Below are 25,839 nucleotides of genomic sequence, written 5' to 3'. Positions count from 1 at the left end.
AATCGGATTGAGGTCAGGACTGACTGGGCCACTCCAGAAGGTGTATCTTGTAATGTTCAAGGCATTCTATTGTTGATTTACTTCTGTGTTTTGGGTTGCTGTCCTGTTGCATCATCTAACTTCTGTTGAGCTTCAATTGGCGGACAGATAGCCTAACATTCTCCTGCAAAATGTCTTGATAAACTTGGGAATTTATTTTTCTGTCAATGATGGCAAGCTGCCCAGGCCCTGAGGCAGCAAAGCAGCCCCAAACCATGATGCTCCCTCCACCACACTTTACAGTTGGGATGAGGTTTTGATGTTGGTGTGCTGTGCCTTTTTTTCTCCACACATGGTGTTGTGTGTTCCTTCCAAATAACACAACTGTAGTTTCATCTGTCCACAGAATATTTTTCTAGTAGCGTTGTGGAACATCCAGGTGCTCTTTTGCAAACTTCAGACGTGCAGCAATGTTTTTTTTTTTTGGACAGCAGTGGTTTCTCCCGTAGTGTCCTCCCATGAACACCATTCTTGCTTAGTGTTTTACGTATTGTCGATTCGTCAACAGAGATGTTAGCATGTTCCAGAGATTTCTGTAAGTCTTTAGCTGACACTCTAGGATTCTTCTTAAACTCATTCAGCATTCTGCGCTGTGCTCTTGAGGTCATCTTTGCAGGACGGCCACTCCTAGGGAGAGTAGCAACAGTGCTGAAATTTCTCCATTTATAGACAATTTGTATTACCATGGACTAAGTTTTAGAGACACTTTTGTAACCCTTTCCAGCTTCATGGAGGTCAACAATTAGGTCTTCTGAGATCTCTTTTGTTCAAAGCATGGTTCACATCAGGCAATGCTTCGTGTGAATAGCAAACTCAAATTTTGTGAGTGTTTTTTATAGGACAGGGCAGCTCTAACCAACATCTCTAATCTCGTCTCATTGATTGGACTCCAGGTTAGCAGACTCCTGACTCCAATTCGCTTTTGGAGAAGTCATTAGCCTTGGGGTTCACATACTTTTTCCAACCTACACTGTGAATGTTTAAATGATGTATTCAATATAGACAAGAGAAATACAATTTGTTTTATTAGTTTAAGTACACTGTTTGTCTATTGTTGTGACTTAGATGAAGATCAGATCAAATTTCCGAAATCCAGGTAATTCCAAAGGGTTCACATACTTTTTCTTGCCACTGTAGATCTACAAAAAGGCTGGTTTGATGCTCATGGTAGGTTGATGCTCATACTGTATGGCACAGTCACACGCACATACAGTACTTAAAATAGCCATCTTCCTGGGAAAACAAATCACCTAAAAGTACCTTGGCCAAACTGTAATTAGTCATGCTTTCCATACCCAGAGAGAAAGAGGAAATAGCCACACGTACACTTCCTCTTTCATCTCAGCTTTTCCCCTTTTTATAATGTTGGCATTATCGAAAGGTTATCTAACAAAAAGCTGCAAGGTATGTTTGGCCTTTAGGCTTAACCTCAGTAAATAATTGACTGTGTGGAAATAACAAATAATGCAAGCAATTACTGTTGGTCAGGTCTTCCCTAAAACAAGACAAGGAAGAAGAAATGGCTTTGGTGATCATTTCCTCTTAGCCAGATATTATTAGGGTCATTTCTATGTAAAAGGACCCATGAGCACCAACATGTGACGTTCACAGGAGCATGTCAAATGGAAGCGAGGAGTCTGTATTTTTGAGAAATGAAAGCGTATAATGCATTGTTTGGTCGTGTGCGTGGCTCAGTTGGTAGAGCATGGTGCTTGCAATGCCAAGGTTGTGGGTTTGAGTCCCACGGGGGACTAGTATGAAAAAAGTCAAATCTATACGTTTTTCCAACATTTTCTTTTCGTAAATATTAGGAATAAGCAAAGGCTTTGATTTCTGGACAAACAGGTGTAAAAGGGGTTCTAAACATATTCTAGAAAGTTTTTAAAAAGGTATAGCCAGAAACTGACTGGCCACCTCTCAGAGCCTGGTTCCTCTCTAGGTTTCTTCTTAGGTTCCAGCCTTTCTCGAGAGTTTATCCTAGCCACTGTGCTTCTACATCTGCATTGCTTGCTCTCCGGGTTTTTACGCTTGGTTTCTGTATAAGCACTTTGTGACAACTGCTGATGTAAAAAGGGCTTTAGAAATAAATGTGCTTGATTGCCAACTAATATTAACACATATGTTTAGTTTTGGATCAATTATTTTTGCGGTGTGTGACAATATGGAGGAGCCTGCAAGCTAGTCTATTCCCTATAATTCCCTTACAAATCAGCTTGCAAGGTTGCTAGCCAAGCAGGATCATGTTAACATCACACCTTGTAATTGGTGGATGGTAGCTCACAACTGCCAACACTCGGTTTGCCTGGCTAGTAAGTAACGTTAGCACAGTCAGAGGAGAATAATTATAAAGACATACTGGGACAAAATAAACGTGACACAGTGTGTAAATGAACACACATTAGTTCAGGAATTGAAGAAATGTATTAAAATTCCAAGTTATCGTCACTCATTGTGTTTATATTATTACTTTTATCAAATAGAGTACAGTTTACCTATTTAGGATACATCACCATGAATGACACACATATCCATATTTATGCATTTCTGTGTAGAACAGATCAGGGATCCATGATTAAATTCTGTTAATGCAATTCTGTTACCGGGTGTAAATCAACTTCACTTACTGTAGTTCAATAACCAAAAGGTGTCATGTCATAGCTGACAGACCAATCCTTCTGCAGACATGTTTGAATCTTAATTCAGAGTTTTTAGAAAGCGTGGTCACAAAAAACTGAGGGAGATTTGACTGGAATTCTGTTATTAAACTATGCATCTGCACAGTTCATCCAGTAAATGTTTATTGTCTGTGTATTTTTTTTTAAATATTGTCCCTGTGAATAGAGTTGTATGGTTTGTTAAACTTTTAAATCAATGGTTTTTGTTTGGGATACATTCCTAAGTTAAATATCTTAGTCTGAACGCAATTCCGTTACTGTGGAATTACCGTTATGTTTGTTTGAAGTCATTCAGTTCAATTAAAAGATGTCAGTCTATTTTTTTTAATGTCATTTTTTAAAATTGATTTCTCTCACAAATGATGATTTCATTGTTGTATTGTGAGAGGTGGATCAGGGGTCTGTGGTGGATGTGCAGCACATAAACGTAAACGGCAGCAGGTAGCCTAGCGTTGGGCCAGTAACCACAAGGTTGCAAGTTTGAATCCCCGAGCCAACTAGGTCAAATCTGCCGATCTGCCCTTGAGCAAGGCATTTAACTCTAATTGCTCTGGTTGTCGCTGTCAATGGTCCCTGGCTGTGGCCCCACACTCCACGCACTTGTACAGGTTACACATTTGTACATGTGTGATGCAGGACAAATATAAGCAACCCCTATTTGACCTTTTATAGACAGCGTGCCAATATAAGTAAATTAAGCAAAGCAGGGAGCCATTATCAAAAGAGCCGTCCGGTGCACTTCTGCAGTCGTGTCCAGTTGCGCTTACTGATGCAGAAAAGCAGATTTGATAAAGGTTGAGTCAGCAGTTTGAGACCTGTGGTGGTGTGCTCCCTTCTGTCTTGTCCTGTACTGTTCTGTCCTCCCTTACCCTGACTCTCTAAGGAAGTAGAGGGTCTCCTGTCTCCTGTAGAGAGTCTCCTGTCGGCTTGGACCTAGCCAGGGCAGAGGAGAGGAAGCTGAGAGAGCGCAATGGTGTGCAAGGGTCTGTGGGTGCAAAGGTTTGCGAGCGCAAGGGTGTGCGCGAGCGAGATTAAGACATAGAGAGAGTGTAAGAGAGAGTAGTGATAGGGAGATGAGGTTTCAAGGAAGCAGCTGGATTGAAATCTTCCCCATGCCACAGGAGATTTGGACTCTTAATGAGAAGGGATAGGGCGGCCACCAATCAGGGAGCCTGTAAAGGTCGTCATGTAGAATGATAGCTCCAATGGGATCTGGCACTTCATCAATTATTGAATTGGGTGCTGGAATGCACCTCTGCAGCTGTTGTAAGGCCTAATGCAGAAGGAAAGAGTGTAAATCGCATTCCGTAGTAAAGTGCCAGCCCGATTCACCATACTCCTAAAACCATGATAGATTCGGCTTTCGTTCCAAACCTTCCTGTGATGAATGTATTAGCCTGGTATAGAACAATTTTACACTGCAAACATAAAGAGGAATCCTCATGCTTTCTGTCCCCATTTCCACCTTTTTTTGTATGCATAATAGATTTTTCTTTATTTGGCTGCATGTTGTAGTGGCCATAGTTGAGGCACTATTGACATGGATGATTTCGAAGGATGGATATGCTGTGGCACTGTATGTCTGCATTTAAATCACACTGGCCAATTGGCTATTTTAAAGTTCACTCTTGTAAAAATGCGTCATAATAATTTTGTGCTTTGGATTACATTTATTTTCATAAATGCAGTATTAAAAACGTATATCTGTATTATCAGAGGTGCATGCGTTTCACCACTGTCTTCGGAAGAGGTCTATAAACTGACAATTGAATCATGTATTATTGGAGATATTCCAAAGCACTTGCATATTGTTTGCTATAGTCTCGAGGCCTGTAAAATTGTCAGCTACCCCTCCACCCAGACAAGTATATAAAGCAATATAATTCAGTTAGAATATAAATGGATGATGTTGTAACACACAGTACAAAGTACTGCACTTTCCATCGCTCTTCCATTAAATGTGCCATTCTGGCAGACTTCCTTTAAGTGTCCTTGTTATTGCCTAGGCCTTGTCTGCAGCCTTCCCTTTGAAAGGGTTTTAGAGCATTACGTTAAGTGACCTGTCTCGGTGAGAAAGGAGCTATCCAGGGTTCTGACAACTCATACAGCCCAGTCTCTGTCTGTCTGAAGAGAGACCGACTTAGTTTGTTCTCAACTCTGAGCCTGTCAGACACGATTGGGGTCTTTAGGAAATGGCATTTCTCATAGGGATGGGCATTTGAAATTATTTCAATATTCGAATAATATATTTTGTTGGATATCTAGGTAGTAGAAATGCATGTTTTAAAGAAAATATACAGTACCAGTCAAAAGTTTGGACACACCTACTCATTCAAGGGTTATTCTTTATTTGTCCTATTTTCTACATTGTAGAATAATAGTGAAGACATAAAAACTATGAAATAACACTTATTTATTCATGTAGTAACCAAAAAAGTGTTAAATCTAAATATATTTTTGATTCTTAAAAGTAGCCACCCTTTGCCTTGATGGCAGCTTTGCACACTCTTGGCATTCTCTCAACCAGCTTCACCTGGAATGCTTTTCCAACAGTCTTGAAGGAGTTCCCACATATGCTGAGCACTTGTTGGCTGCTTTTCCTTCACTCTGCGGTCCAACTCATCCTAAACCATTTCAATTGGGTTGAGGTCGGGTGATTGTGGAGGCCAGGTTATTGATGCAGCACTCCATCACTCTCTTTCTTGGTAAATAGCCCTTACACAGTCTGGAGGTGTGTTAGGTCATTCTCCTGTTGAAAACAAATGATAGTCCCACTAAGCGAAAACCAGATGGGATGGCGTATCACTGCAGAATGCTGTGGTAGCCATGCTGGTTAAGTGTGTCCTGAATTCGAGATAAATCACTGACATTGTCACCAGCAAAGCACCCCCACACCATCACACAGCCTCCTCCATGCTTTACAGTGGGAACCACACATGCGGAGATCCATTTACCTACTCTGCGTCTCACGAAGACACAGCGGTTGGAACCAAAAATCTCAAATTTGGACTCATCAGACATAAGGACAGATTTCCACCAGTCTAATGTCCATTGCTGGTGTTTCTTGGCCTAATCAAGTCTCTTCTTCTTATTGGTGTCCTTTACTAGTGGTTTCTTTGCAGCAATTTGACCATGAAGGCCTGATCCTCTGAACAGTCGATGTTGAGATGTGTTTGTTACTTGAACTTTATGAAGCATATTTGGGCTGCAATTTCTGAGGCTGGTAACTCTAATGAACTTATCCTCTGCAGCAGAGGTAACTATGGGTCTTCCTTTCCTGTGGTGGTCCTCATGAGAGCCTGTTTCATCATAGCGACTGCACTTGAAGAAACTTTCAAAGTTCTTAATTTTCCGAATTGACTGACCGTCATGTCTTAAAATAATGATGGACTGTCATTTCTCTTTGCTTATTTGAGCTGTTCTTGCCATAATATGGACTTGAGCCGTTTGGTAAAAGATATCTTCTGTATACCATCCCTACCTTGTCACAACACAACTGATTGGCTCGAACGCATTAAGGAAATTCCACAGATTAACTTTTAACAAGGCACACCTGTTAATTGAAATAGACTTGCACGGTGAGTGAGTGACTTGTTTCAGCAGATGGGTGGGGGTGGGGCAAGAGAGGAGCAGGGGCCTTTGTGTGTGGCATGCAGGGGAGGAGAGAGAAAGTAGTCAATCCGACTTGCTCTAGTTAACCTATGGTGGCAACAAGTTTGTCTATCATACCATCTGATTTTAAGAAGCTAGCTACAGTAGCTAGCTAGCTAGCTAAAGTAGCAAGGCTAATTGAAGCTACTGTATTTAGCTGTGCTTCCCTCCAATTGTTACAACAACTCTATTCACATGAAACAACAGCCTATCTGTTGGTTGATCATTGTAGCCTACTCCTCATTTAGCCAACTCAATTACATAATTTTAATTCCCTTTTGCATTGATTCATAATCTCCCACTTCTCCCCGGGTTTGGCCTTGGGGCTTTCCTTGTCCTATCGCGCTCTAAACACTCCTTGTGGCGGGCCGGGCGCCTGCATGCTGGCTTCAGTCGTCAGTTTCCGCCGACACATTGGTGCGGTTGGCTTCCGGGTTAAGCGAGCAGGTGTTAAGAAGCAGCGCGGCTTGGCAGGTCATGTTTCGGAGGACGCATGACTCAACCTTTGCCTCTTCCGAGCCCGTTGTGGAGTTGCAGTGATGAGACAAGATCGTAACTATCACGAAATTGTGTAGAAAAGGTGGGTACATTCGCTGACTGTATAGCGCCACTTTGATTGACCATTGTCCTTTATGAGTGTGCCCCTGTTTCCATAGGTGCTGACAACAACAACGAGGGAAGGCACCAGCAGCACTATATGCCAGCAGTCATATCACATGCGATCTGACTGTTTGGCTGAGGATAAAACAAATACACAGAGACCCATATAGAAGTTGAAGTACTTTTCTCTATCTCTTCCTTGATCTGATATCTATGGAACAGAGCAGATGCTAAGTTGGGAGAGAATACTCTGCTCTTCCTCTGTTGCCTATGTACTATGAGGAGAGGGAAATGGGAGAAAGAGATAGAGTGAAAGGGAGGTGAGGTAGCCATTTGGGATGGTATAGCGTTGAGAGGTAGCCCGCAGCGATTCTTCAGCCCCAGAGAGAATCCAGATGGTTCTGTTGAAAACAACAGTGAAGATCTAAATGTCCAAAGGACCACCATCTACTCTGTCAACAATTCAACTTCCCACACAATTAGAACAAATTGCTGCAGTCAGATACTTCAGTTGGTGTTTTCTTTCTGCAGCTCAGCTCAATGTTCAATAATGACTGTGGTGGGGGAGGGTTGACTAACTTTATTTTTGTTGCTTTTCCCTGGTTTTCATTCGCTGTTTTGCAGGTATTACTATAATGTCTCCCATTCTTGCCACATTTCCTGATCTGATAGCAAACATCCCTATCAAGGTGTTTTAGTACTTCCCTTATGCACTATGCTTTTCTGCACATTTACCATACCACAGGTCAATATATGTCTACCAGCCGGTCTATCCTGCGTTCTATCCACCATTTCACAGTGACCATAGTGGTAGGTGGATCGTTTGTCCAGATCTGCAATAGGCTAACTAGCAATTATACCACACACAATACAATTCAAAGCTGCACCAATTTTCAATATAAATCCATAAGAACAAAGAGGAATAGGTGATAGGCAGTGCAGCGGAGAGTCCAGGTGCATCATTGTGCATGAACGGACATTGAAGACCTTAGCTCAAAAAACTCCCCTATTGATCTCGTTTAGGGACAATAAAATGATCCCACCTAAAGTAGTCTACAACATCACAATGCAATGAATAATTGCATTATTGTTTTCAAGTGAGTACAAAAGTCTACTTAGGCTGTAAACTGCAGTGAAAATTTGAATAACTGCACAAAAGCACTGCGATTTTAACTTTTCCTTCAGTTTGGATCCATTATAGGTCTACTCTACTCTTGACAGTTTATAAAGATCTAGAAAGGCACAGTAGCAAGCCAATCTGTATTTTTACTTCTTATCCTGAGATACGCTGTCTGTTGCAGATCATCACTTTTGTTTTTCCATATATACACAATATGTGTTTTAATCAAATCGGCTATATGCACTGAGCTTGTTTTGATGCTCTAAGTGCACGGTTTGATTTAAAGAATTAAGACACACAAATGAGAGGGAGTCCGGCCGCAATTTATTTGATTGTGACGGGCAGGGCTCAGATTTGCTGCGCTGTGTTAAAACATCATACAGCGAGCGACTGTGAACTTTCTCCCGTTTGTCTCTTTCTCCTCCCTGCTGCAGGGACTACCGCAGGACATCAAGTGTTTATCACGCTGTCTGTGCTGCTGAAGCTGCAACATAATTACAACAATTTCTGACGGAAAAATGTTGTTACCAAAATCCCTCATTTGTTTCGGAAAAACATTCCCTATTCCCCCAACCCTTGCTCTCTTTATGCATCACATGTACGTGACCAATAGGGCCTAATAGTATATCATAATCACATCAATAAATGTGTTATGACAAACTCTGAACACCGTATCAGCGAAATGGATGCAGAGGACGTGACAAATAAACTCAAAACGGGGGAATGTTTACTGGTTGCTCAGGCGGTAAAGGGGAAGTCAGATGGGTGTAATACATTTGACTAGTTGTGGAAAATACTGGAGATCAACAAAGTAAGGAGCAAGCGCTGCGTGCATATTAGGCTATTGCCAAACAGGTGCTGTTAGGTTGCAATATAATTTTTCTGACTGTTTGGAACACCGTAAACAATACTAAGTAAATTACAAATGTGTACCAGAGAGTCTGTTGTACGCCTTTATTACAGCAAAGACTAAAAACAGTCGTATTAATTTGTGAATGCAATTTCTGAAATGGAACAGTTTTATTTATTGTTTGTGCTAATTTTTCAAGGGTTGCTTTGTTATTTTATAAAACTGAAATGCTTGATTGCATTTCAAATCATGAATGAATCGCATGCTGTGAGATGAACAAATTAATGATTGATACAGTAGCCTATATAAGTAGGCCTAAGTTACGGTATTGAGACTAAACAGGATGCATTTTTATGCCTACAGATCAATGGTGGTTATACAAGGCTGCAATACTAAGCCTCCTAATGATGATGATATTACTTTATTGTAATGATGATGATCATAATAGTAATACTAACAGAAGGAGATCAAGAAAAAGGTGTGTTATTATTATAAATATCATTTTTCTGACAATTTGGAACACTAAATCAATTACAAATCGCACCAGAGAGGCTTTTCTTTTATTTATTTAAAAAAAAAAATGGCCCCTTTTCTCCCCAATTTTCGTGGTATCCAATCGCTAGTAATTACTATCTTGTCTCATCGCTACAACTCCCGTACGGGCTCGGGAGAGACGAAGGTCGAAAGCCACGCGTCCTCCGAAGCACAACCCAACCAAGCCGCACTGCTTCTTAACACAGCGCGCCTCCAACCCGGAAGCCAGCCGCACCAATGTGTCGGAGGAAACACTGTGCACCTGGCCCCCTTGGTTAGCGCGCACTGCGCCCGGCCCGCCACAGGAGTCGCTGGAGCGCGATGAGACAAGGATATCCCTACCGGCCAAACCCTCCCTAACCCGGACGACGCTAGCCCAATTGTGCGTCGCCCCACGGACCTCCCGGTCGCGGCCGGCTGCGACAGAGCCTGGGCGCGAACCCAGAGACTCTAGTGGTGCAGCTAGCACTGCGATGCAGTGCCCTAGACCACTGCGCCACCCAGGAGGCCCCCCAGATAGGCTTTTCTAACGACACAAAAAGTGTAAAGCCTGTATTACAGCATAGCAAAGATTAAAAACAGCCACATTTGGTTGCGTGAGGCTTGGTGCTCACGGAATCAGTAGGCTACTAAACAAATACTCAAACAGGCAACTTAAGCAGGATCTGTCTCATTCCTGTAGATACAGTATATATGGATGATTTATAAAGCCAGGCAGATTTAACAGTTAGGCTGTTGATTATAGAGATAGTTAAGGGCTCCCGAGTGGTGCGGTGGTCTCAGGCACTGCATCTCAGTGCTAGAGGCATCACTACAGACACCCTGGTTCGAATCCAGGCTGTATCACAACCGGACGTGATTGGGAGTCCCATAGGGCGGCGCACAATTGGCCCAGCGTCGTCCGGGTTTGGCCGGTGTAGGCCGTCATTGTAAATAGGAATATGTTCCTAACTGACTTGCCGAGTTAAATAAAGGTTACATTTAAAAAGTTGTTCCAGTCTTTTCTCACTTTTCGTAGACAATTAAAGGCAAGAGCTGTTTTCTTGTCTCCTAACTCCACTGCTGCCCCCGCCGCATTGTTCTCAACAGTAATATGCTGATCAACTTTGCTATTATGCACATAGCGACATGGTCAAGGAAAAGGCGCCAATTCAACAGAGCACTGTTGTTTTAGAACCGCGGACATCTGTTACAAAACACCAAAAAGTTGAATGACATTCAGAGATTGTCAAGCCAAGCCTTCTATACTGGATATAATGTAGGGAGGGATCTATTTTCTGTTTGTTGAGATTGACATAGTCTATTTGATTGTGGTGTCCCAAAGTTGGTAATCGGTATACAGTTATGCTTTTCTTATTGGTTGTCTGGTGCGTTGGCACAGAAACCTGTTGGTGCATATATTTTCTATAATTATAAATATAGCACCAGAATGTTGAAAATCTGACCCCCCCCCCCCCTAGCTGATCATTGTCTGCAGCCGGGTCTGATCAAAGTGTAATGAAACAGGCAGGGAGAGTGAGCTCATCCGTGGTGGTCGGCGAACACTCAACCCTTCTGGCCCGTAGCCCCGCGTGGCTTCGACTGTGAAGAGCAGGCCGAAGTGACAGAGTCGATATCGACTTTTATAAACACAGGCTCACTACAGTTTTTATTTGTGGTCGTAATCATTATTTTTGATTAAATTCAATGGGGGGGGGTGCAATTTGTTTTACAGTACAAGGGGACGTTCATGTGAGAATATTATTTACGTTGGGGGGATTTATGACACCTCAAGATGGACTACCCCCCCCCCCCCCCAGTAACTATCCCTTTCAGTAAGTAACTCAAGCAATTTCCTGTCCATTCATAATTAATGAAAAGGCAGAGGAAGGTATTCCGTGTGAGGAGAATGGTTAGGCCATCAGTGTGCACATAAATGTAGCTATATTGGCTCTGATGGCTGTGTTCCAGAGAACAGCCATGTACAGAGCAGTTTCCCTTAACGGTAGAGTGGCATTTGTGCAATACCACGTTAACGGAATTACTCTTTGACTCACATTTTTCACTTTAAAATGTATGCCAAACAAAAACCGTTGATTTCAAAATGTAACAAACGATTAGTGATGGGAGAAAAAAAATAGTTGCGCTTCGGGATATTATTTTTGATGACATTGTTTTGACAATATCACAATTTGTTTTGTGCTAGTCGTCTGTACCTGTACCAAAAACTCCAGTATGTTTCCTTCATAGTGTCGGGGGTTCACCTTGGGGTCATGATAGGGGCTGCACCAAATGTTTGATGTATTATAATAATTGATTATGCTTATGTTGTATTAATAGAAGGGGAGGGGTTATAAGACCCCTCCTTACATTTATAGGGTCTTAGACTACAGATTAACAATATATATATATATATATATATTCATCATAAAGGTTTAATATTGTTCCAGTCTTTTCTAATCTCTGCCTCTTATAAAGAAACTGTCTGAGAAATGTGTGAGGGGAGTGTAAGAGATTAGAGACTAGTCAGACATTCCACTATAAATCAACTTGGGGAGTGGACATTTACTGCTGAGCTTTTAGATAACACTAAAACTCTTGTTTATATAGCTGTGTAGGCATGGTTTTGGTCTCATGAGTAGAAGGTAATGACGTAGGCACTGCAGAACAATTTGCAGAACTTACTCGGAAACATGCGTGCTATGTTCCTGTTCTCAACTTCTGTGCAATTGCATTAATAAATTAATGATCGATTTACTTAAAGATATTGTCTGAAAGCTAATTTCACCAATGAGCCAATGATTGACAAGGAACAAGGAACAAACCCCAACATTAGCTTGTTCTCCATCTTCTTTTGAAATAGTGAGGCAATTTGGTTTCTGCACTTTTTTTATTTTACATGACTGATCAAAACGTGTTTTCTGATGCCTCTCTTGTCCCTCTGCAGCAGACGTATGGTGAGCAAAATGATTGGAACATTGAATTGCAATAAAATCAGAGTATCAAATCGCAATACATATAGAATCGTGAGAATCGCAATACGAATTGTATCGGCACCAAAGTATCTCAGTAATATCGTATTGTAGGGTCCCTGGCAATTACCCAGCCTACAAACCTTATAACTCTATGCACAAGGACTACTTTGAATAATTTACAAAAATGTTCACAAAAACACATATACTGGAAGAACTGTGCAGATGCAAAATTTGGTAACAGAATTACAGTAAAATCTCACTCAGTTTTTCATGAGACCACATTTTCTGAATTGAGATTCAAAGATGTCTGCAGAAAGAATGGGGTGTCAGCGACCTACAGTGGATTTACATCCGGTAACGGAATTACGGGTCCCTGATCTGTACTACACAGAATGCATAATTATGGATACGAAAATCATTCTCTTCATGGTGGTGTATCCTGAATAGGTACACACAGGTAGAAATATGTAATGTCCTTATTTTGCATATTTGGTTATTATTCTACGCACTGGCTATTATTGTAATGAGCTCCGCCCCCAAACAAGACCACATTTGGTTAGTCCAGACCAAATCTAAAACAATTATAGACGTCTATGTTTAACAAGTTTGGACATCACACATTGTACAGTTCTGGTTGATAACTTTTTTTCTCAAATCCAATGTATTTCCCACGTTCATTCCAGGTCACAATACACCTCCAAATGAATTGAAACCCTTCCTCAAGTGAGCACTATCCTCTTCCCATGCAGTCCTTGTAAAACAGTTTTTGATACCTAAAGGTTGAAATGAGGAATTCTAACCACTAGCTTTGTCTTGAGCTCTCTGGAGTATCTAAAAAAGAAAGTGGAGCTCCTTTCCAGCACAGCTTGTGGCCAACTAGAGCCATGCCTCTATCATTATTAGCATGGTGGCACGGTGGGGATATCGTCATCTCTCAATAAACCCCGACTATCAATCGAATGGGGATCTAATTGCGTTGGATTCTTTGCAAATATTATTGTTGTAAGATATATTGTCAGGGATTTCAATTTTGTTTCTTTGTTTCATGTGGTATTGTTGGTACAATGCATTTGGAAGGTATTCAAACCCCTTGACATTTTACACATTTTGTTACGTTAGTCTTAATAATAACCTATAACGACAAAGCAAAAAAAATATTTATCTTTTCTTTCTCGCAAATTTAAAACTAAAACTATCACATTTTGCATAAGTATTCAGACCCTTTACTCAGTACTTTGTTGAAGCACCTTTGGCAGCGATTACAGCGCTCGGGTTCAAGTCTGGGCTCTGGCTGGGAGACTCAATGACATTAAGAGACTTGTCCCGAAGCCACTCCTGCGTTGTCTTGGCTCTGTGCTAAGGGTCGTTGTCCTGTTGGAAGGTCCCAGTCTGAGGTCCTGAGCGCTCTGGAGCAGGTTTTCATGAAGGATCTCTCTGTACTTTGCGCTGTTCATCTTTCCCTCGATCCTGACTGGTCTCCCAGTCCCTGCCGCTGAAAAACATCCCCACAGTATGATGCTGCCACCACCATGCTTCACCGTAGGGAGGGTGCCAGGTTTCCTCCAGATGTGACGCTTGGCATTCAGGCCAAAGAGTTCAGTCTTGGTTTCATCAGACCAGAGAATCTTGTTTCTCATGGTCTGAGAGTCCTTTTGGTGCCTTTTGGCAAACTCCAAGTGGACTGTAATTTGCTTTTTTACAGAGGAGTGGCTTCCCTCTGCCACTCTACCATCAAGACTTGATTGGTGGAGTGCTGCAGAGATGGTTGTCCTTCTGGAAGGTTCTCCCATCTGCACAGAGGAACTCTGTCAGAGTGTCAGTCAGGATCTTGGTCACCTCCCTGACCAAGGCCCTTCTCCTTCTCCCAAGACCCTTCCCCTCCTAGGAAGAGTCTTGGTGGTTCCAAACTTCTTCCATTTAAGAATGGAGGTCACTCTGTTCTTGGGACCTTCAATGCTGCATACATTTTTTGGAACCCTTCCTAGGAGGGGAAGGGCCTTGGGAGAAGGCACCAAAAGGCACCTAAAGGACTCTCGGACCATGGGAAACAAGATCTGTATCTTGACACAATCCTGTCTCGGAGCTCTATGGACAATTCATTCGACCTCATGGCTTGGTTTTTGTTCTGACATGTACTGTCAACTGTGGGACCTTTATATAGACAGGTGTGTGTGTCTTTCTAAATCATGTCCAATCAATTGAATTGACCACAGGTGGACTCCAAGTTGTAGAAACATCTCAAGGATGATCAATGGAAACAGGATGCACCTGAGCTCAATTTTCGAGTCTCATAGCAAAGGGTCTGAATACTTATGTAAGTGTTTATTGTGTTATATGATTTGTTAAACTTTTGAAATCAGTGGTTTCTTTTTGGCATACATTGTAAAGGGAACAATTTGATTCTCAGTGTAATTCAGTTTCTGTGTAATTGGCCTAACTTATCTGTTCAGTTTGGTCTTTTCTATTGTAGGCAACTCTTAGCAAAGTGCTCGGCGCTGCAGCTTCCCTGTAATATGTCTTATATAACACTGTACTTAATCACTGACTGAATGAAGAAACCAAGCTAGACAGCTAGTCATTTATATTGTGATATCGTCCTTGATTAATTGATAATTTGTTTCAATTAGATTTTTCCATATACTGTGCGCTCGAATTGAATGTCAGTTAATATAAATCAACTTACAATGAATTGATTAACACACTAATCTATTGCCTCTCTGTTTTTCAGATCTGAATGTGACAGCTCCAGAATGGTCAGGTGCGTACACCGTTACTCATGATGTAATGCACGTATTCAGCTAGGACTTTATTAACTCTGACCAAGGACACTCTTTCTCTGTCTGTCTTTCTCTCTGTTTTCCTCTCTCTTCCTCTCCCTCCCTCACTCCTCGCTCTCTCTCCGCCCACCGATCTCTCTTGAGTAGGTTCTGGTTCTAGATAACTTATGAGGCCCTACATTCTCCGGTCTATAGCTGACGAACCCTGTGACAAAACATGCTACGGTAGCAGAGACATGAGTGATTGTCCTCGGGTGATGATAGTAGCAGCTAGGTGCTGATGAGGTGTCTCAATGTTCACTAGTGGCCATTATGATGGGTTTGAGTGTTAAGTGCAACCCAAGGTTGTGTTGAGTGCAATCCTTGACTGCGTTGAGTACAATTAACTGGTATATTTTAGTTATACAGTCTCTGTGGCATGAGATTTGTATGGGAGTGTCTCAGTAAATGTGAAGCAGTGGAGTGATTTTAAGCTGGAATAAGCATACATCATTGATGTGATGTGCCTAGGGCTGGGAAACATGACTGGCATGTTGAGTAGAGGTGCTTTGCGTCCCAGTCCCTAGTAAATAAACCTAGTTGTCTCCAGCTCCTTCTCTCCATAGTATATAGATGTAATATCTTGGGTAAGCAGCACATATGCTCCTGTGAAGCAGATGGTGAATTACACTCTTCTTCCTGCCTCTCAAGTGTTGTCTGTCTGAGCTTTCTGAGAATGGCGAGAACCCGAGAGGAGCTGAGTTTGTGTTGTTTGATATACATTGGTGTAAAAATACTTTAAAGTACTACTTAAAGTCGTTTTTTTGGTATCTGTGCTTTACTTTACCATTTATATTTTTGACAACTTTTACTCCACTACATTCCGAGAGAAAAGAATGTACTGTTTACTTTTCCCTGACACCCAAAAGTAATTCACACACTGCTGCCTCTGATGTGGCGGACTCACTAAACACAAATGCTTTGCTTGTAAATTATGTGTTGGAGTGTGCCCCTGGCTATCTGTAAATTAAGAAAACAACACGTTTGCTTCATATAAGGAATTTGAAATGATTATACTTTTACTTTTGATACATAAGTACAACAATTACATTTACGTGTGGTACTTATGTATATTTAAAACCAAATACTTTTAGACTTTTACTCCAGTAGTATTTTACTGGGTGACTTTCACTTTTATTTGAGTCATTTTCTAGTCAGGTATCTTTACTTTTAGTATGACAATTGAGTACTTTTTCCACCGCTGTTGGTATACAGATGAAGTCGGAAGTTTACATACAGCTTAGCGAAATACACCTTAGCCAAATACATTTAATCTAAGTTTTTCACAATTCCTAATTTTTAATCCTAGTAAAAATTCCCTGTCTTAGTTTAGTTAGATCACCACTTTATTTTAATAGTATTTTTTAATAATAGTAGTGATTTATTTCAGCTTTTATTTATTTCATCACATTCCTAGTGGGTCAGAAGTTTACACACACTCAATTACTATTTGGTAGCATTACATTTCAATTGTTTAACTTGAGTCAAATGTTTCGGATAGCCCTCCACAAGCTTCCCAAAATAAGTTGGGTGAATTTTGGCCCATTCCTCCTGACAGAGCTGGTGTAACTGAGTCAGGTTTTTAGGCCTCCTTGCTCGCACAGGCTTTTTCAGTTTTGCCCACATATTTCTATAGGATTGAGGTCAGGGCTTTGTGATGGCCACTCCAATACCTTGACTTTGTTGTCCTTAAGCCATTTTGCCACAATTTTGGAAGTATGCTTGGGTCATTGTCCATTTGGAGGACCCATTTGAGACCAAGCTTTAACTTCCTGACTGATGTCTTGAGATGTTGCTTCAATATATCCACATAATTTTCCTCATTATGCCATCTATTTTGAAGTGCACCAGTCCCTCCTGCAGCAAAGTACCCCCACAACATGATGCTGCCACCCCCGTGCTTCACGGTTGGGATGGTGTTCTTCGGCTTGCAAGCATCCCCCTTTTTCCTCCAAACATAACGATGGTCATTATGGCCAAATAGTTCTATTTTTGTTACATTAGACCAGAGGACATTTCTCCAAAAAGTGCGATCTGGCTTTTTTATAGCGGGTTTGGAGGAGTGGCTTCTTCCTTGCTGAGCGGCCTTTCAGGTTATGTCGATATAGGACTCGTTTTATAGATATAGATACATTTGTACCTGTTTCCTCCAACATCTTCACAAGGTCCTTTGCTGCTGTTCTATTATTGTTTTGCACTTTTCGCAGGAAAATACGTTAATCTCTAGAAGACAGAACGCTTTTCCTTCCTGAGCTGTATGACGGCTGCGTGGTTCCATGGTGTTTATACTTGCGTACTATTGTTTGTACAGATGTACAGCGGTACCTTCAGGCATTTGAAAATTGCTCCCAAGGATGAACCAGACTTGTGGAGGTCTACAATGTTTTTTTCTGAGGTCTTGGCTGATTTCTTTTGATTTTACCATGATGTCAAGCAAAGAGGCACAAATACATCCACAGGTACACCTCCAATTGACTCAGATGATGTCAATTAGCCTATCAGAAGCTTCTAAAGCCATGATGTAATTTTCCAAGCTGTTAAAAGGCACAGTCAACTTAGTGTATGTAAACTTCTGGCCCACTGGAATTGTGATACAATGAGTTATAAGTGAAATAATCTGTCTGTAAACAATTGTTGGAAAAATTACTTGTGTCATGCACAAAGTAGATGTCCTAACCGACTTGCAAGAACTATAGTTTGTTAACAAGAAATGTATGGAGTGTTTGAAAAGCGAGTTTTCATGACTCCAACCTAAGTGTAAACTTCTGACTTCAACTGTACATTAGATTCAGGTTATCTCTGTTCTTTCCTCCCATGTTATTTGTTGTGCTCCGGCCTCTTGTGGTACGTACTGTCCTCTCTTACTGAGGCGAAGGTGAAAGAGAGGGCTGAGCCCCAGAGGTGCCTGCCTGTCGTTGTCTTTTCCTGTGTGTGTGTGTGTGTGTGCTGCGTGTGTGCTCACCCACTGAGCAGCATCACCAGCAGAGCCAGTGTACTAAAGATGCTGCGTGGTTGCCAGACCTCAAACTGTGAAACACAAGAGACTTGGGCCTCTTCAATCCGCTATCAGGCTTTCTGAGAACTGGCCAATAACCCATCCGGCTAATTAAGCCTTTATCCAAACACATGGGTAGTGTCAATCATCATAGCTACAGTAGCAAACGCTATTTCATCTACGCTTTTTGTCATCCAAGAGCTAGTATGCATCGACTGCTACCACTGGTAATACACTCCCCAGACAGAAATTCACGTTGTGTGTATGTCTATAGTCTTTCTACATCAATACGTAAAACCAGGGTCCCGGCTGAGCGAAATCGCTTCAACATCCACCACTACGTTCAGCACTAATACAGTCCCGAGACAACCAGCACAGACCTACAGCCTCACAGTATGGGATGCCGTTTGGGTTTTTGCGTGTGATTTTAAAAGATACAAGTCAAATAACAATATTTTGACCCGTCTTATAAAACTGATCATTTGACGTGTCAAAATAACACAATTATATTTTAGAATGTTTGCGCCGAATTTGCATTTAGCAAGCCAAGTGTCACCACTACGGTCAGTAGCGCTGTCAAAGCTGAAAAAAAAAATGTCTGCAAACAACCACACACACGTGTCACAATGTGTTTAAAATACAGCATTGGTAATAAGCCGTTATTTGTTAGACCGAATGGGGAAAATGTCTGTGTGAGCATTTGAAATAAGATCAGGATCAAATGAGCAGGATAAAAATTGTTAGCTTGGTAGTCCAACGTTCTCCCTGACATGCAACCATCCCAGAGGCAGGGGAGATAGGATGGTGATCCTGCCGCTTCTGCCTGCCAGCTAGCTAGCTAACAATATAAACAAGCTAGCCAGCTACAGTACCTTGTCGCCCCATGCTAACATTATAAGCATGACAAAGCATGGGATCATCACCCAAATACAAAAACTGTCTTATAAATTCGGGGTATTTTAGATGATGACACCTAGCTAGATAGTTAGCTAGCTAACTATAGCTACTGAAACAGATTGTTGTTTTGCTCTGTTTTTGGAGGAGAACATTGTTTGCCTCCAACAACTAACTAGCTTGTTTCTGACCAGCACTGCCTGAGAGCTTAGGGAAGTGTATGTCTGCCTCGTGCGGCAGCGGGAGGTGACCGAAAAAACTTTACCAGAATCATAGCATACATACCGGTGAATTGCTATGAAATATGGTGATTGTGTAATCACTATGTCCAAAATTCATGAACGTGTTACATTATTATGTGATGTGCAGTCACATTCAGGTCCTGAATGGTCACCAAGCTTACTTGGCACATCAAATAGTGTTATTTGACATGTATCTTTTTTTGACACGTAAAGCCCGAAACGGTGCTCTATATCACAGACCCTAGTCTTTCCCTTTTGATATAGAATACTGAAGCTCAAAGTAAGCCAGGCTCTTCAAATTCAAAACCACTCCACGGCCACTGAGGTACCACTCTCTTGCGACACTCACTAGGCTCACTCACTAGGCTCATAGCTTGCTTACAAGTCTCTTGCGTGTTAATATGCAGCTACACCATGACCTAAACTGAGCCTGGCTGTTTACAATCTAGTGCATTTCATACCTAGTTAGCTAGCTCTCGCTATCATTAAACATAGAAAAGTCATTGTACCTAAGGATTTGGCTTTGCTTTTCCGAGTTGAGGTACCGTAGCTGACAGTGAGCAGACGTGTAGAGGAACTAATGAGAGAAGAATAACAACATGGCTGTGATTAATTGGCCTTCTCCGCTAATCAAAATGGATGGCTTCATTCAGACGTGATTAGGAGCCAGCCAGCAGTGTGAGAGACTGACTCGACTGCTGGTGTGAACAGCCTCAGAACAGCCTCAACGACCTGGTTTTGATGTGTAAAGCAGCGCTCGTTCATAAACCCTGACTAGCAGGGAACAATGGGCTGGAGGGAGCTGGAGAGCTCACCAGCAGTCACAGTCAGACAGACACTCAATACAGTACGAGGGCTGGGGATGAATGAAAGCAATGTTCATCCAAGCGCCATAAATATTTGAATAACACTGTTTTTTCAGAGTGTGCAAATAAGTACGTTTGTGTGTGTTCCACAAAAGGTTAGTAACATTGTCCTAATGATTTTCGAAACACAGGAGCTACAGGTAAGTGCATGGTAGTGATCAACTCTCTACCATCTCTCTAGATTGAATCCGATTTTCATTGTTATTGTGAAACGATTTGATCATAGAACATCCGTATAGCTTCCAGTCGTAGTAGCCAGTTGTTGTCGTTCTGTTTTCCTGAATGAGGTTCCTCCTGTGACACGTGGAGGAGTAATGTGGGTCCAAAGCGGATTGACACTGAGTATGTTTGCATGCACACTAATGAATCAGCTTTAAACTGATTATGGATTAATAATACTGTCATGAAAACAGTATTATTAGGGGAATTGTTCTTCTTGCAAAGCAGGTAAACGTTTTAAACAAACTATTATATTAACCCGACTAACCACAATAGTCACATTTATTGTGTGCATATAAATAACCATGCTCAATGTGGTGATGTTGCTTGCCTTTTTAAATTACCTTTATTTAACTAGGCTAGGTAAGAACAAATTCTTATTTACAATGACAGCCTACCGGGGAACAGTGGGTTAAACTGCCTTGTTCAGGGGCAGAACGACAGATTTTTACCTTGTCAGCTCGGGGGATTTGATCCAGCAACCTTTCGGTTACTGGCCCAACGCTCTAACCACTAGGCTACCTGCCACCCCAAGTCTGTAGAGGCTCGGCGGAAGCGCTTTGCAACAAGAGGCCTGACAGAATCAGTGGCTTTTCATTCCCTTGTCATTGTCAGCAGGGCGGTGTGACTGAAATAGGTTTTCTAATCCCTCTCTGTTATTACTGTGAAGGAGAGAGAACAAAGCACCAGCTCTGATCCCTCGTGTTCAGGCCAATGCCTTCTTCTTATGTGTTAAAACATCCAGTAGCTGATGAAGACACCACTGTCATGTTTTGTAGCCCGTACATACTGTAGCATAATGAGGATGTGATGGTGGTTGAGTGAATGTGCAATTATACAGAATTGCACCTTTTTTTCAGATCATTTTGTAGCGCTTCACACATGAAGTGACCTCGGGTAGAGCGGGTGGTAAATCTTCGATGTACAGCCATTACACAGACCTGGACTAATGTTGCATTTGAACCTCAGGGCTATATCAACAGGGGAGCAGGACATGTCTGTGCCAAGGTGACCACAGTAAGACAGAACGGTTTAACCTACTGCTTAACCTGCAAGCTTGCACCTTGCTCAGTCACAGTGCGATGCCAGGAAGTGTCGCTGCATGCGGACTCACTGGGGTCCCTGGGTAGAAGAGGTGTCTGCTGTACTCCACTGCCACTGCACCTTGCCTCTGGATTCATTCGAAGTGTTCTCCAGGGGAAAGAAACGTTTTGAAACGTTTTCCCAACTGCACTTCGTTGGGATCACACAAGGTTGTCCTCTACTGCTCATGAGCGTATATCTCATCGCCATGGAGAGTGATGGTGAACTTTGATAACGGCCCACCGAGAAGGAGATTTGTCCTTGAGTTGTACTCCCTCCATCCTCTGTTTTTAAAACGCACACAGGCCCCTGTCAGACTGAAAACATTCTGGACAAATGATTAAGCTGTAAGGCATGAGAACCCAGGGATTATCATGTGAATAACTCCCTACTTAGGGCTGTTTTAAGAGATTCTGAGATACTGGAACCGGCGCGCCTGACTCTTGAGGATCATACCATCCTCGACGTTGCTTAGGTCACTCATTTTGGCCATTCTAACATACAATCGAACAGTAACTGAATGCCTCGATGCCTGTCTGTCTCCTTTTATATAGCAAGCCATGGTCACGTGACTCACTCTCTGTAGGAGTGAGCACTTCTCGTGAACAAGTGGTGTACCTAATAAGAAGGGCATATATAATGTGTGTGTATATATATATATATATATATATATATATATATATATATATATATATATATATATATATATATATATATATATATATATATATATATATATATATATATATATATATATATATATAGTGGTGGGCTAATGCAGTTTGTTTGAACGTTTCGAGAGCGCCACTTTCACCTCCATAGCCTTTGCTAAGTGATTCTTGACGCTTCCTCGTTGCGCTGTTTATTTCTGATTTAGTTTTCAAAACCTATGAGAAGCAGATATGCAATTTGTTGATACCACAACACAGTACAGATTTGGATACACATTATCCCGATTTCATTTACATTACATTACATTTAAGTCATTTAGCAGACGCTCTTATCCAGAGCGACTTACAAATTGGTGCATTCACCTTATGATATCCAGTGGAACAACCACTTTACAATAGTGCATCTAACTCTTTTAAGGGGGGGGGGTTAGAAGGATTACTTTATCCTATCCTAGGTATTCCTTAAAGAGGTGGGGTTTCAGGTGTCTCCGGAAGGTGGTGATTGACTCCGCTGACCTGGCGTCGTAAGGGAGTTTGTTCCACCATTGGGGTGCCAGAGCAGCGAACAGTTTTGACTGGGCTGAGCGGGAACTGTACTTCCTCAGAGGTAGGGAGGCGAGCAGGCCAGAGGTGGATGAACGCAGTGCCCTTGTTTGGGTGTAGGGCCTGATCAGAGCCTGAAGGTACGGAGGTGCCGTTCCCCTCACAGCTCCGTAGGCAAGCACCATGGTCTTGTAGCGGATGCGAGCTTCAACTGGAAGCCAGTGGAGAGAGCGGAGGAGCGGGGTGACGTGAGAGAACTTGGGAAAGTTGAACACCAGACGGGCTGCAGCGTTCTGGATGAGTTGTAGGGGTTTAATGGCACAGGCAGGGAGCCCAGCCAACAGCGAGTTGCAGTAATCCAGACGGGAGATGACAAGTGCCTGGATTAGGACCTGCGCCGCTTCCTGCCTGAGGCAGGGTCGTACTCTGCGAATGTTGTAGAGCATGAACCTACAGGAACGGGTCACCGCCTTGATGTTAGTTGAGAACGACAGGGTGTTGTCCAGGATCACGCCAAGGTTCTTAGCACTCTGGGAGGAGAACACAATGGAATTGTCAACCGTGATGGCGAGATCATGGAACGGGCAGTCCTTCCCCGGGAGGAAGAGCAGCTCCGTCTTGCCGAGGTTCAGCTTGAGGTGGTGATCCGTCATCCACACTGATATGTCTGCCAGACATGCAGAGATGCGATTCACCACCTGGTTATCAGAGGGGGGAAAGGAGAAGATTAATTGTGTGTCGTCTGCATAGCAATGATAGGAGAGACCATGTGAGGTTATGACAGAGCCAAGTGACTTGGTGTATAGCGAGAATAGGAGAGGGCCTAGAACAGAGCCCTGGGGGACACCAGTGGTGAGAGCACGTGGTGCGGAGACAGATTCTCGCCACGCCACCTGGTAGGAGCGACCTGTCAGGTAGGACGCAATCCAAGCGTGGGCCGCGCCGGAGATGCCCAGCTCGGAGAGGGTGGAGAGGAGGATCTGATGGTTCACAGTATCAAAGGCAGCCGATAGGTCTAGAAGGATGAGAGCAGAGGAGAGAGAGTTAGCTTTAGCAGTGCGGAGCGCCTCCGTGACACAGAGAAGAGCAGTCTCAGTTGAATGACTAGTCTTGAAACCTGACTGATTTGGATCAAGAAGGTCATTCTGAGAGAGATAGCAGGAGAGCTGGCCAAGGACGGCACGTTCAAGAGTTTTGGAGAGAAAAGAAAGAAGGGATACTGGTCTGTAGTTGTTGACATCGGAGGGATCGAGTGTAGGTTTTTTCAGAAGGGGTGCAACTCTCGCTCTCTTGAAGACGGAAGGGACGTAGCCAGCGGTCAAGGATGAGTTGATGAGCGAGGTGAGGTAAGGGAGAAGGTCTCCGGAAATGGTCTGGAGAAGAGAGGAGGGGATAGGGTCAAGCGGGCAGGTTGTTGGGCGGCCGGCCGTCACAAGACGCGAGATTTCATCTGGAGAGAGAGGCGAGAAAGAGGTCAAAGCACAGGGTAGGGCAGTGTGAGCAGAACCAGCGGTGTCGTTTGACTTAGCAAACGAGGATCGGATGTCGTCGACCTTCTTTTCAAAATGGTTGACGAAGTCATCAGCAGAGAGGGAGGAGGGGGGAGGAGGATTCAGGAGGGAGGAGAAGGTGGCAAAGAGCTTCCTAGGGTTAGAGGCAGATGCTTGGAATTTAGAGTGGTAGAAATTGGCTTTAGCAGCAGAGACAGAAGAGGAGAATGTAGAGAGGAGGGAGTAAAAGGATGCCAGGTCCGCAGGGAGGCGAGTTTTCCTCCATTTCCGCTCGGCTGCCCGGAGCCCTGTTCTGTGAGCTCGCAATGAGTCGTCGAGCCACGGAGCAGGAGGGGAGGACCGAGCCGGCCTGGAGGATAGGGGACATAGAGAGTCAAAGGATGCAGAAAGGGAGGAGAGGAGGGTTGAGGAGGCAGAATCAGGAGATAGGTTGGAGAAGGTTTGAGCAGAGGGAAGAGATGATAGGATGGAAGAGGAGAGAGTAGCGGGGGAGAGAGAGCGAAGGTTGGGACGGCGCGATACCATCCGAGTAGGGGCAGTGTGGGAAGTGTTGGATGAGAGCGAGAGGGAAAAGGATACAAGGTAGTGGTCGGAGACTTGGAGGGGAGTTGCAATGAGATTAGTGGAAGAACAGCATCTAGTAAAGATGAGGTCAAGCGTATTGCCTGCCTTGTGAGTAGGGGGGGAAGGTGAGAGGGTGAGGTCAAAAGAGGAGAGGAGTGGAAAGAAGGAGGCAGAGAGGAATGAGTCAAAGGTAGACGTGGGGAGGTTAAAGTCACCCAGAACTGTGAGAGGTGAGCCATCCTCAGGAAAGGAACTTATCAGGGCGTCAAGCTCATTGATGAACTCTCCAAGGGATCCTGGAGGGCGATAAATGATAAGGATGTTAAGCTTGAAAGGGCTGGTAACTGTGACAGCATGGAATTCAAAGGAGGCGATAGACAGATGGGTCAGGGGAGAAAGAGAGAATGTCCACTTGGGAGAGATGAGGATCCCAGCGCCACCACCCCGCTGACCAGAAGCTCTCGGGATGTGCGAGAACACGTGGGCAGACGAGGAGAGAGCAGTAGGAGTAGCAGTGTTATCAGTGGTAATCCATGTTTCCGTCAGTGCCAAGAAGTCGAGGGACTGGAGGGAAGCATAGGCTGAGATGAACTCTGCCTTGTTTGCCGCAGATCGGCAGTTCCAGAGGCTGCCTGAGACCTGGAACTCCACGTGGGTCGTGCGCGCTGGGACCACCAGGTTAGAGTAGCAGCGGCCACGCGGTGTGAAGCGTTTGTATGGTCTGTGCAGAGAGGAGAGACAGGGATAGACAGACACATAGTTGACAGGCTACAGAAGAGGCTACGCTAATGCAAAGGAGATTGGAATGACAAGTGGACTACACGTCTCGAATGTTCAGAAAGTTAAGCTTACGTTGCAAAAAATCTTATTGACTAAAATGATATAGTACTGCTGGCTGGTGAAATAGGCTAGCTAGCAGTGGCTGCGTTGTTGACTTTGTTTGAAAGTGTAGCTGGCTAGGTAACCTCTAACTGGCTAGGTAACCTCGACAATTACTCTAGACTACACAATT

General features: G+C 43.1%; 1 protein-coding gene across 2 annotated transcripts in view; it reads left to right on the top strand.

The window, feature by feature from the left end:
• The window catches only part of LOC129830406 (IQ motif and SEC7 domain-containing protein 1-like), a 176,379-nt gene that overhangs the window by 25,598 nt on the left and 124,942 nt on the right, over window positions 1–25,839 (top strand). For both annotated transcript variants that reach the window (XM_055892961.1, XM_055892968.1), the window contains exon 2: window positions 15,152–15,181. In XM_055892961.1, coding sequence (XP_055748936.1) covers window positions 15,152–15,181 — 30 coding nt within the window. The remainder of the gene's footprint in view (window positions 1–15,151; window positions 15,182–25,839) is intronic.

The sequence above is a fragment of the Salvelinus fontinalis genome, chromosome 31 (genome assembly GCF_029448725.1).
Source record: "Salvelinus fontinalis isolate EN_2023a chromosome 31, ASM2944872v1, whole genome shotgun sequence".
Classification (NCBI taxonomy): Eukaryota; Metazoa; Chordata; class Actinopteri; order Salmoniformes; family Salmonidae; genus Salvelinus; species Salvelinus fontinalis.
Note: the sequence above shows the minus strand (reverse complement) of the source record. Positions and strands in the feature narration are given on the sequence as shown.